Source organism: Pyrus communis, chromosome 1 (genome assembly GCF_041283825.1).
Source record: "Pyrus communis isolate YQ-2024b chromosome 1, ASM4128382v1, whole genome shotgun sequence".
Classification (NCBI taxonomy): Eukaryota; Viridiplantae; Streptophyta; class Magnoliopsida; order Rosales; family Rosaceae; genus Pyrus; species Pyrus communis.
The window spans coordinates 10,583,886-10,594,728 of NC_142565.1; the positions used below are offsets into that span (position 1 = coordinate 10,583,886).

Sequence of the window (10,843 nt, forward strand, 5' to 3'; positions counted from 1 at the left end):
ACCCTCCTAGGCTAATTTCGACACCCAGAGTCCGATTTTGACATCCATTTTGTGAAATTCCAAAGTTTTAATGTAGTTGACCGGCTCGACATCTCGGTTGACTTTTTAGGATTGATTGTTGACTTTTCGTTGACTTTTTACTGAAATTGCCGGGACTCTTTCTAGCGTATTTCAACGTCTTGGTTCCAAATCCACAATTTATTTTCCCAAATTTAATCGTTTTTGTTAAGTTTTATTAATCGATCCCAATATTATGTTTAGGTGCGATTACTATCAGAGAATCCGGCTTTCCTAGTTCGAATGACCGCGCCTCGCAAGTATCTGTGAGTATGTCTTTTCTTTATAGAGTTTTTACACTTGTTAAGTTTCTATATATATATATATATATATATATATAATTATTAATGAATTTTCTACGTGATATCATAATTAAATTAACGTTTATAAGAAATGTCGTATTGTTGAGATTTATGAAATTATGCTAAATCCTACAGGATGCACAAGTAGGCGAACTATTATGAGATTTCATTTACAACCATGATTAATATTTTATGAAATAGTATTATGTTGACTAGAATTACCGATTTACCGTTGTATGATCATATTTACGTTATCTGCTCAACGTGTGCTACATTGGTGTTAGTACTAGACTATGCCAGCGCCAGTCTTTCACGTGTATGTTCACATCACACCGTACACTCACTTTGGATCCATTGTAGGTGCCAGTCCTGTCCTAGATTGCTATAGGCAATTAGGACTCGTATGTGATGTGCATATCATCAGTCTTCACGTGATTGTAGCACTAGAGTGTAAATCATTATTACACTCAGTCTATTCATGTCAGAAGATCTCTGCATGAACTCGTGTGTCAGCATATGTCGATGAGCACTCGATATGATATGTTCGTTTATTCGAGATATTGTGATTACCGGATGTTGAGTATTTATTTACGAAATATTATGAAGTATTGCATTCTCGATGATATTATCATTTACGATAAGTATTTTCATACTATACATAGTATGCTATGTTTGGAAACTATATTTGTTTTACAGCGAGGGGTTATTACGTTTTGAAAAGGTTTTACAAATCTTTATTTTTAAGTCCACTCACCCTTATTTTTTGCCCCTCCAGGTTTTAGTAGCAGAACTTTGTGTCAACGAGGATTCTTGGCAAATCTTGGTATTGGAGATTACCTTCGATGATACAATTCTCATTCTACTTTTACTGTACTTTACTTATACTCTGACATTACGTGTGAAATAGATTCATTCCCGCTCACAAGCGCACTCTTGCATTTAGGCACTTTTAGGTTTAAATTTACTCACATTTTCCACATCACTAAACTTTATGGCTTCGTCACCCTTTTGGTGTCGGCTAGTACAACTCGATTTAGAATCTAGATGAATATTCTGGATCGGAGTGTGTCAACCCACCCTTTCCCCTTAGTGTAAATAATAACGTATTAAAAAAAAAAAATCATTCGAGTAAGAGTTGCTGGCTAACCAATGATCCAATTTTGAGCATAAACAAATCTGATTAATTCATTGTGACAAACAAGAACATGAAATTATACTATTTTCTTGGAGAAAATGTGCTCATTGCCAGCAATACAATCTTTTTCATTAATTTTATTTTTGTTCAACGAGGTCATCAATCATAATTTGGTCGTCCTATTTTTTTTATTTTTTTAACAATGATATTATCTATATTAAGATAGGGGCTAAGCCTTATATTGGGTTAGCAATCTACACTAACTAGAGAAGGTAGGCTAAGCCTCACAATGGGCTAGCAATAATATGGTTCAAATTCGTTTTTGGCGATAATCGAACCTAAGACCTTTCACTTACAAGTAAAAAGGAAGACTACTAAGCTGTAGTATTAAGTCATTAATTTGGTCGTGCTTGAATATGATTTAAAATTGTTGCTTCTGTTCTGTAGTTAAGACATATTTTTGAGGTGGGTCACTTACTCAATTGGGTCTGTGTAGTGGTTCATTAACAGCCCAAGCCTCTCAAAGAAGCCCATACTTTCGTGAATTGGGTTGGTCTTATAGAAACAAAAACTTATACAATCATTTGGAGCAAATAGTTTTTTTTATTTTTTTTAAAATTTTTCTTTCTTTCTAAAAATGGACTAGTTGGTGGCTAGCCATGGAAATATACTTTTTAGGGAATCGGGAAGACTGACGGAGGCATTTCAGCCTTCCTTTGGCCACCATTTAGGAATCGAATCCAAGACGTACTATGTGGATTACGGGTTTGGAATTCATTTGGAGTAAATAGTTGACACTTCAAGAGATTTTCCTCCTGGACATTTAAGTTACAGATTTAATAAGAATCATTATATCATTACACCTAATGGGTTCTAATGGCTCTTGTTCTGATTTGTAACTTAAATATGCACCTTTGATATGCTCTATAGAACACACTACTCTTCTTTCTCTCACACATTTCAACATTCTCTTAAAACTTCGCTCACCCTAGCACCTAGATTGTGTGCATGGTTTGTGCAAGACCCGGGTAGATAATATATTAACAGCGTATCCCTACGATGTTGATAGTATATAAATAGTGTATCATCATTACAGTGGAGATACATTGTATTGACATGTTCACAACCTAGGTGTCTAGATGAACATTTCTATATTCTCTTATACTAATCGTTTGTTAACACAAGATTTAACTTAATTATTTCAATTGAATTGAATAATAGTTCAACTTTCTAGAGTGAACTAGTATGATTAAACTGAGTAACATTTATATAACATTAATCATGACCTAACCTCTTTAGTATTTAGACTATCTTTCAAGTATGTGTATCTTGGCAAATTCAAAATATCCTTTATGATTAGGGTAAAATTATAGTTTGCACTCTTAAATTTGGGTGCAATTACAACTCCATACCTCAAATTTAAAACATTGCAATATCATATACAAACTTATAGATTCATGATCTAATGGGATTATGAGTCCTCCTGGTCGAGGTAGCTAATATCCAAATAGCTCACATGTCAAATCCCTTTAAATTTGACTTACATACTATCTCGATCTTGCCCAAACATTATAATTAATTATGTGATAAGAGAGACAAACATATAGTTGCACCAACTTGTGGCATCCAAGAATCACAAAATTTAGCATCTTTGCTCATTCATTTCAATGACAAGAAAATAAGGCAATTGAAGCAAAAGAGAGATTATTTTGTTTTGAGCTTTGACAAAAAGAGACCTCAAACGTGGATTTCAGATAGGGAACCAACCAATCAAAACGGTTTAATCTGCCACGTGTCAAGCTCTCCCAATGAACTGAGGAAGTAATACAACCCTCCGAGATAACGAACCAACACACACCCAACACTTCGAGAGAAACAAAATCATTGCCAGCAACAGAAGCAATCAACCAAGGCTACCAAGTCAAGCAGCTGCCGATAAGACTCAATTCTAATGGCAGCGACAGCCTCATCCATGGCGGCCACCGCCGTCTTCATACCACGCTTTCCCATCAAACCCACCCGCTGCTCCGCTTTGCCTTACCTCCCTCCTCGCCTCTCCTCCCCTTCTTCCTTCCCTCTTAAATCCTTCTCAGGTGAGCTACTTCTCAAGCTTGTATTTTTAAGTTTATTTCTTAACAAATTATGTTGTTTTTTGTGGTTTTTATGTGTGTTCTTTTACTTGCTTTTTTGGGTTGCTGAGAAAATGTGGGTGGGAGGGAATTTTTTTGGTGATTTTTTATTTATTTTGGTAATATCCGTTATGTGGTTGTCAATGGAATTATCTGCTAGTTGCAGTTGACTTGTGTATATCAAGTATTTTCCCTGCGTTTAGTTGTTAATGGTTTTGTGAATTGAAGTAATTCATGAAGGAAGAATTTTGTTCTGTTGTTTTCCTGCATTTCTCAAGCTAATAGATGTAGAGGAAAGGTAAGGTTCTGGTTCTGGTTCTTAACGCAGAGGTTTTGAACCTTGCTGTTTTGATATTTTGAAAGTTGGGTGTTGATTGAAACGAAGATAACTGTCCTGCATTCCTGTGCTAATATACGTCATAGACGGGAAATTAAGGTATGCAGAAATTACGAGAAGGAATGAATGTATCTTAGTTGGTTAAGTTGGATCATTGCGGTAGTAACTTCTTACTTTAGAATGGGGCTCCAAGATTCCGACTTTAGTTTCATATGGAACTAGTCTCAGTAGATGTTACGGGTGGGAATGACGAGTGTCAGAGTTTTTGGATTTTAACACGTATTTTATGTATCTAAGCATTTAGGCTTATAGCTGATTTGGTGCATTGACTGCATTCCAAGTAAATGAACTTAAAAGCGCTGTTTTTTGCTTCCATGCTCCAATTCCACTTCAATACCTTTCGTAGCCTTGATCAGTTAATTGGTAAGAAAAGGGAACCTTAGGGCTCAAACTGTGAAGGCAAATAACACGGTCGCAGCCAAGTTGACATGTCAGGTTTCTTTGATAGTTGTTGATATAGGTGGTGGGACTCAACTCAGGTACGCCGTTCTGTGAAAAGGCAACAGTCATAGTCTCATAGAGTAGAGTAGGAATTGGCCAATCTCATATATTGCTTGAAATTTGCTGCAACTCTAGAGCACATATATGCAATCCAAGACACGCAAACGAAGATGATATTTAAAAGACTTTTGGGGTGTGAATTTTTCACTTTTTGGTTTGGCAGACCGTTTGAAAATAAAAATCATTGCTTAAGCTTTTAGAGCAGACCATTGTTATCCTTAGTTTTTTCTTTTACTTAATTGGTTTCACTGTCTATTGGAAACTGCGTTTGATTTCTTATTTTTTAATTTGTCTGTTTATATAAACTGTTAAGAATGTATTAACTATAAGCTTAAGCAAAGATTGTTATTCTTTCAAAGGGTCCCGGAGGCTTTCTCTTCAGGTCAGAGCTTCATCTTCAGAAGAGACATCCACATCCGTTGACACTAATGAACTTATATCAGACTTGAAGGAGAAGGTATGAAAAGCTTTTTGTTCCCCTTTGTGTTGAATCTTATGACAATCATTTCTATGTTTCTTCTACTTACTGCTATTTTGTTTGGACCTTTCTTGCTGAAGTGAATCCAGTAGTTGGTTTAAAAATGATTTCCTGTATGTTCTCCTTCCCAGTGGGATGCAGTTGAAAACAAGTCTACAGTACTTCTGTATGGAGGTGGGGCGATAGTTGCTGTGTGGTTGTCCTCAATAGTTGTTGGTGCCGTCAATTCAGTGCCACTTGTAAGTGATTTCTTTGGAAACCACATACCTCTAGGTTTTTCAGTTTTGAAATGGAAAATGATGAATCTATTTTTCAAGTGATGAATCTATTTTTCAAGTTACAACTTTGTCCGTGTCGTTGATTTATCTCCTCTTTAGAAATTAATTGAACTACTCTGAATTGACTTTCAGCTTCCAAAGGTCCTGGAGTTGGTAGGGCTAGGATACACTGGATGGTTTGTCTACCGTTACCTACTCTTCAAGGTGAGTCTAAAATTCCCGACTTAAAGTTTGAGTTATCGCTGTTTTCTTCAAGCACGATGCATTCCTTTACAAGAAATAAGATCTGTTTTTCGTTTCATATTCGCCCCCTTAATAGGATCTCATACACACTGGATGATCACGTCATTCACGCAATGCCCCCGTCCATCCATCAATGATTTTAATGGCTAGAACAACATATTTGCTTTCTGTATCTGCGCACTCGATAATTCTAACAAGTGCAATTTGTGTTTGGTATCACCCTCAGTCAAGCAGAAAAGAACTAGCTACAGACATTGAGGCACTGAAGAAGAAGATTGCTGGAACTGAATAGATCCGTATGACGAGGTGGCAAACGTCAAGCACATTTATCGTCGACATCCTTTCGTTTTGATTCATGTATGTCCACTGTAAGAGGCATTTGTATCCTGTAATCTAAAATAGGTTTATAATATTTGAACTATTGTTGTAGTCATGTTAATGTACTCCCATCCTTCATCTTTGGAATAAGATTTGGCAATTTTATGTCAGTTGGTCTATCGGAATCGGCTCTTGCACTTTTAACCATATTCGAATAATATTTCCAAAACCATATCCGAAACAATATGTATTAATGGGGTTGGATACAAATTAGAGACCCCTATTACTATACCCGAAACCATAACCTAACAATATTCCCAGTTTTTTCCCATATCCGAAATATAACCAAATTTTCATCCCAAATATGTTTCCTGCTCATAGTTCTCCCCAGTTATCGAGTTTAACAGTTTGAATTGCCATTCCCACACGACCACTAAAGCGCCACCATACCATAATTTGGATTACTTTTGGACTTCGCCTAATTTGGATACCTTAAATACATGATAATCATGATTAACAGAGGATGGAAAAGTAAATAGTTGTAATCATGTTTAAGCCCTCAACCGGAGAGCGCTAAATGGTGGCTAGTTATTACAATGCCTTGTCCAAGTTAGGACAAGGATGGTAAAAAGCAAACACATAAAAGCAAAACGAAAATTAAACTTGTGCTTCGACAATCGGCTTGACAGACAAGTCACTGTTTGATGGTAAGCTCCGCTCTAAGATGGAGGACGCCGTTTATGAAGAAAAGACTATCATCGGCCATGAAGGAAGTCCATGGTATGGCGAATAAGTTACGGTAGCCAACTGCCTTGCCCCCGGTAAATGTGTAGTTGCCTTTGTATTTGCTGATGAATTCCTCAGTTGGCTTTGATCTCGCCGCAAATTCGTAGTCCACTGCAAAACTCACTGACCCTTTTTCCTGCATCCCCAAAAACAGGCCAAAACAATGGAAAGAACTCTGCTGGTCCATGTTGCAATGCGCAGAGAGGAAGAACCCTTGCCCGCCCAAGTGAAATGCCTGAGAATAAACCCGTCCGGATGGGAATAAATTTGCACACTCTTCCCGCTTCAAGTCCAGGTACACCACACACTGCTGTCTCGGAAGATCAAATTCTACCACCTTAACAGGGCGATACTTGTATGCCCGCTCCACAAACCGACGATTCAAGGTAGCTGACTCCTCTGCTGCAAGAATTCGCTGCCTGTGTGGAGCCTCAGCTTTGAAGAAAAGGGCCTCAAGGACAAGCTTGGATGCAGCTTCGTGGTCAAAATCATTACAGGTTAAGACCTTTTTTAGCTTTCGACAAGTCATGTATGGGAAGCGAATGTAGCGTGCAAGACGAGCACCCAAGATGTCTCGCCTTTCCTCCAACTTAGGGTAGTGAGTCCTAGACCATTTCAACACAAAGTCATATACAGCATCCTCTGATGCAACCTGGAGTTCATCACTGGATATAATTGCCTCTATTCCAGCTAGGGGTAAGGCCATCACCTCTTCGAAAAACCTGGTTGAAAGAACCAACTGTCAAAAATATATCTCCTAAATTTCAAACAACTTTAATGAACAAGAACTTAGTCAGATCAAGTTCAAATATGAGTCACACAGAAATTTACTTGCTTATGTCCTTGTAACGGACAGCGAGGTGCTGCTTTGCTGCATCAGTCAATGCCAGGACTGCTTCAGCCATTAAGACACTTGAAGGAAGCTCTAGGTAAAGCAATGCAGATTCAGGTGTCATGGGCATATTCCTCAGTAGCCGACTGCAATACCTCATGCATGAAGCAACCTCAAATTTGTCAGCAGCCATCAACACATCTAGTAGAGCAGGAGCTGTGGTGGTGGACAAGGTATTGCTGTACATAAAATTTAGGAGCTCCATGACAGCAGCTTCTTCTGCACTCAGGGAAACAAAATGACACTTGTCAGGTAACTTCTTCATGGTCAACTCGCAAAGTAGTAGTTTCCATGGAAGGAAACATTTCGGGGACAGTAAGCTTCTAATATTTGTTCTTACCGGACGCATTGATTCGCAAGGTTACATGTCGCTGTTCAGACTCCCTCATCCCATTTGAAAAGAGCTGCATAATAATACAAAAGGAGGGCAATGAGAAAAACCATCCACTGACGATAACGAGCAAATATACAGGAACAGATAAAACCAGAGGACAATTACCTTATAGAAAAATGGACTCTTGGCTGCCAAAATTGGAGAGCTAATGTGCAATGTTTTAACTCTCACAACCGTAGAACAATCCATTCCCCAATCTGAATCATTGCTGTTTGCAGCTTCATCCCCTATAAGAATATTCATTCAAGCTTGGAACGCTTAAAACATGACACCACTAGAATTACAAAGCAGATCTCTTAATATGGCCGCAAACATGACTCACAGCAAGACAAGGATATAACATAATGAAATTGTAAGCCCTCATTAGATATTATCAGGGTTTCACCTCAGATAATATTATTCTCATAAATTTACGCATTCTCACTCAGAATCCTTAGAGATGCAATAGATAAAAAAGAATTATGTCGAAGCCATTATTATTTTATTCATACAACTTTCTTTAGAGCTCAAGGACACAGAGGAATGTGCATATGGGAGATCCTGCTCAATTAAGCCCGTCTTCTTATGTGCCTTATAAACTTCACTTAAGAAACATTCGGTTACCTGAAGGTGATTCTTCAACCATTGCAACTGCTTCCTCATCTTGATTTTCACAGCCCTCACAATCATCCATATCAGGCTGGTTGTCATTCAAGATTTGCTCCTCGGGGCATTCAGCGAGATCCAGAACTGAACAAAATTTAAAACTTTAACCAACATTGCCATAACACCACATCATGTGCGTAAACAAAATGCATGGGAAGTGAGAATCATGCAGGTGATGAAGAATATCCAGATAACAGAAACCACAATCCCAAACAATCAAGGGAAAAACAAACCAACAGGGAAACGGAAATTATACCTTCTTCTTGTCCACAAATCACAATCGAAAAATACATGGAAACGCCAAGTTGAATACATGTCGGCCAAAAAAGTGTTGAAGAAATCAAGTATAAATTTTAAATTGAAGTCCCAGATCAAACCAAGTAAGTCCTATGCAGTCATATGGCTCCGCAAAGTCAAATACCTTGATTACTTATGAGGCGTACAATATACGAATTATCACCCGAATTTCATATGAAACTCCCCTTCTTCCGTTTCATTTCCACAATTTTCTCAGCAACCAAACAAACAAAATAGAGTAATGTAACGGACTCAATCAAAAGTTGCCCCCAAATATTTGCATTTGAAATTTAAGTACAATTATTAGGGAATAACCAATATCAATATCATAATAATAATTTCACTTCTATGATAAATAAACACCAAATTACTAAGCTTTTCAGCTGAACAAGCAACAAACAGTTTCAAAGTAATCCCCAATTCGAAATCCTAAAACCCCAAATGTTCAAACTTTCCCTAATTTCTCGGAAACCAAACAAAACCCATCAAAATTCAAAACTCGAATTGAAAAATCCAAAGAGAACATACTGTTTTCCTTCTTGATGTCTTCTCTCCTCCGCTTCCGGTGACGGGCCCAATCAGCAATACTGGTGCAGGCCTCGGAATCGGGTCTGGACTCGGGTGTGTCACCCATGATCTCGATCCGAAGCAGACGGTCGGAGAAGTTACTATCGTTAAAGGCGAAGCCGAAATCGTCGCCGTCAGCGTCGGCCGACGGCGTCACGGCCCGCGAGAAGTCGGGTTCCATCAGCGTAGTTCTCGGGTCGAATAGATCCGTATTCAATTCCTTCATGATTCAACCCCCAAGAGCTAAAGCCCCACAGAAGAAGACGACCCGAAGAGGGTCTGAGGTGGCAGAATCTGGGAGGAGGTAGGACGGAGTTTGGGTGGTAGCGGTGGGTGACGGGAAGAGGAGGAGCAGAGAAATGGAATGAATGAGAAATGATGAGGATGAGATGAGGAGGGAGGGTCATAAAGTCGTGATGACAAAACTGAAGCGGTAGACGACCCTTCTCTCTCTCCTCTCTCTCTTAACCTTCTTTTGTGTGCTGCTATGGTTTTGTTTGTTACTGTTTACTGAAATTTCTGTCAATTGGGTTGGTGCATCTGACTTGGATTTTATTGTGCAGCTTCTGTTTTTAACCTTTTTTAGGTAATTAAATAGCAATTAGCAAGGTAAACATATGTAATTAGGGGTTGTGACAGGTCAATTAAGGTGGCCATATATGCTATGTGTAAAATATTTACTCATTCAAAAGCTTATCCCAATTTTTGTTTCTTGCATACATGCTTAATAACAAAATGGGTTTCTTTGGATTCGTTTCACACAGGTAAAATTCTGATAAGACCAAACTTAATGAGTGAATATCCGTAAACTAAAATCATATCACTGAATGAAGTTCAAAGAGTTGGTAACATATGGACAGATTCGTGTCGTGATAACGAGTGGTGCATAATAGGTTGTGATGTGTAATTTCATTGTTTGGAATTTGGATAAAAAACGTACTTTTTTGTTTGCTAATGAATTGTAATTACTATATTAAGGGGTTCTCAAGAGGGTAAAAGGATAAAAGAGAATATAGTTAAGTTTTGCTACAGCAGATATGTAGAGAATATTAGTTAAGGAAAAGCTGTAAATTAGTAGAGTAATAGTTTAATAAAAGATTTGATAGCATAACTACAGACAATTAATTGATAAAAATAAAATACAGACAGTTACTGAGATGTCTACACGGTAAGAAATACATATTAAACAAAATTAGTGTAAAAATAAGGTTGTTTTACGCAAATAAAACACCCAAGGAAAGAAAACTAGTAAAAACATATACATGGGCTAACTGCATTTTACACCCTATATGGGTAATTTAAAAATAAAAAGTCATGAGATTTTAATTTTCTTACATTGCACATTGAGGTTTTTAAATTGTCTCAATTTATACATTTTGACTCTTTGATCGTCTTTTTTTGATCAAGTCTCTTTGAATATCTAT

General features: G+C 37.6%; 2 protein-coding genes across 3 annotated transcripts; one reads left to right on the forward strand and one right to left on the reverse strand.

Annotated features, from left to right (window-relative positions):
- Positions 1-3,168: 3,168 nt before the first annotated feature.
- LOC137720018 (protein CURVATURE THYLAKOID 1A, chloroplastic) lies at positions 3,169-6,008 on the forward strand. Of its 2 annotated transcripts, none has more exons than XM_068459009.2 (5): positions 3,169-3,587; positions 4,881-4,978; positions 5,131-5,238; positions 5,410-5,481; positions 5,747-6,008. In XM_068459009.2, exons 1-5 carry the CDS (start codon positions 3,446-3,448, stop codon positions 5,810-5,812), a joined length of 486 nt encoding a protein of 161 aa, XP_068315110.1. In that variant the 5' UTR covers positions 3,169-3,445; the 3' UTR covers positions 5,813-6,008. The 2 variants fall into 2 exon arrangements, with proteins under 2 accessions (XP_068315110.1, XP_088553083.1); XM_088696957.1 differs by having other exon boundaries at positions 3,335-3,587; positions 5,597-6,008.
- Positions 6,009-6,364: 356 nt separating this feature from the next.
- LOC137720017 (BTB/POZ domain-containing protein POB1) lies at positions 6,365-9,981 on the reverse strand. Its single transcript, XM_068459008.2, has 6 exons — positions 9,381-9,981; positions 8,514-8,639; positions 8,016-8,137; positions 7,857-7,920; positions 7,456-7,735; positions 6,365-7,346 (listed from the first exon to the last, which is right to left on the reverse strand). The coding sequence occupies exons 1-6, from the start codon at positions 9,643-9,645 to the stop codon at positions 6,533-6,535; spliced, it is 1,671 nt and encodes a 556-aa protein (XP_068315109.2). The 5' UTR covers positions 9,646-9,981; the 3' UTR covers positions 6,365-6,532.
- Positions 9,982-10,843: the final 862 nt, after the last annotated feature.

Coding starts and splice junctions, on each gene's coding strand:
- LOC137720017 (XM_068459008.2), bottom strand. CDS start 9,645: ATGAAGGAATTGAATACGGATCTATTCGACCCGAGAACTACGCTGATG. Junction 7,736..7,856: donor CTTGCGAATCAATGCGTCCG/GTAAGAACAAAT, acceptor CCCTGAGTGCAG/AAGAAGCTGCTGTCATGGAG. Junction 7,347..7,455: donor CGTTACAAGGACATAAGCAA/GTAAATTTCTGT, acceptor TCTTTCAACCAG/GTTTTTCGAAGAGGTGATGG.
- LOC137720018 (XM_068459009.2), top strand. CDS start 3,446: ATGGCAGCGACAGCCTCATCCATGGCGGCCACCGCCGTCTTCATACCA. Junction 3,588..4,880: donor CCCTCTTAAATCCTTCTCAG/GTGAGCTACTTC, acceptor ATTCTTTCAAAG/GGTCCCGGAGGCTTTCTCTT. Junction 5,239..5,409: donor CCGTCAATTCAGTGCCACTT/GTAAGTGATTTC, acceptor ATTGACTTTCAG/CTTCCAAAGGTCCTGGAGTT.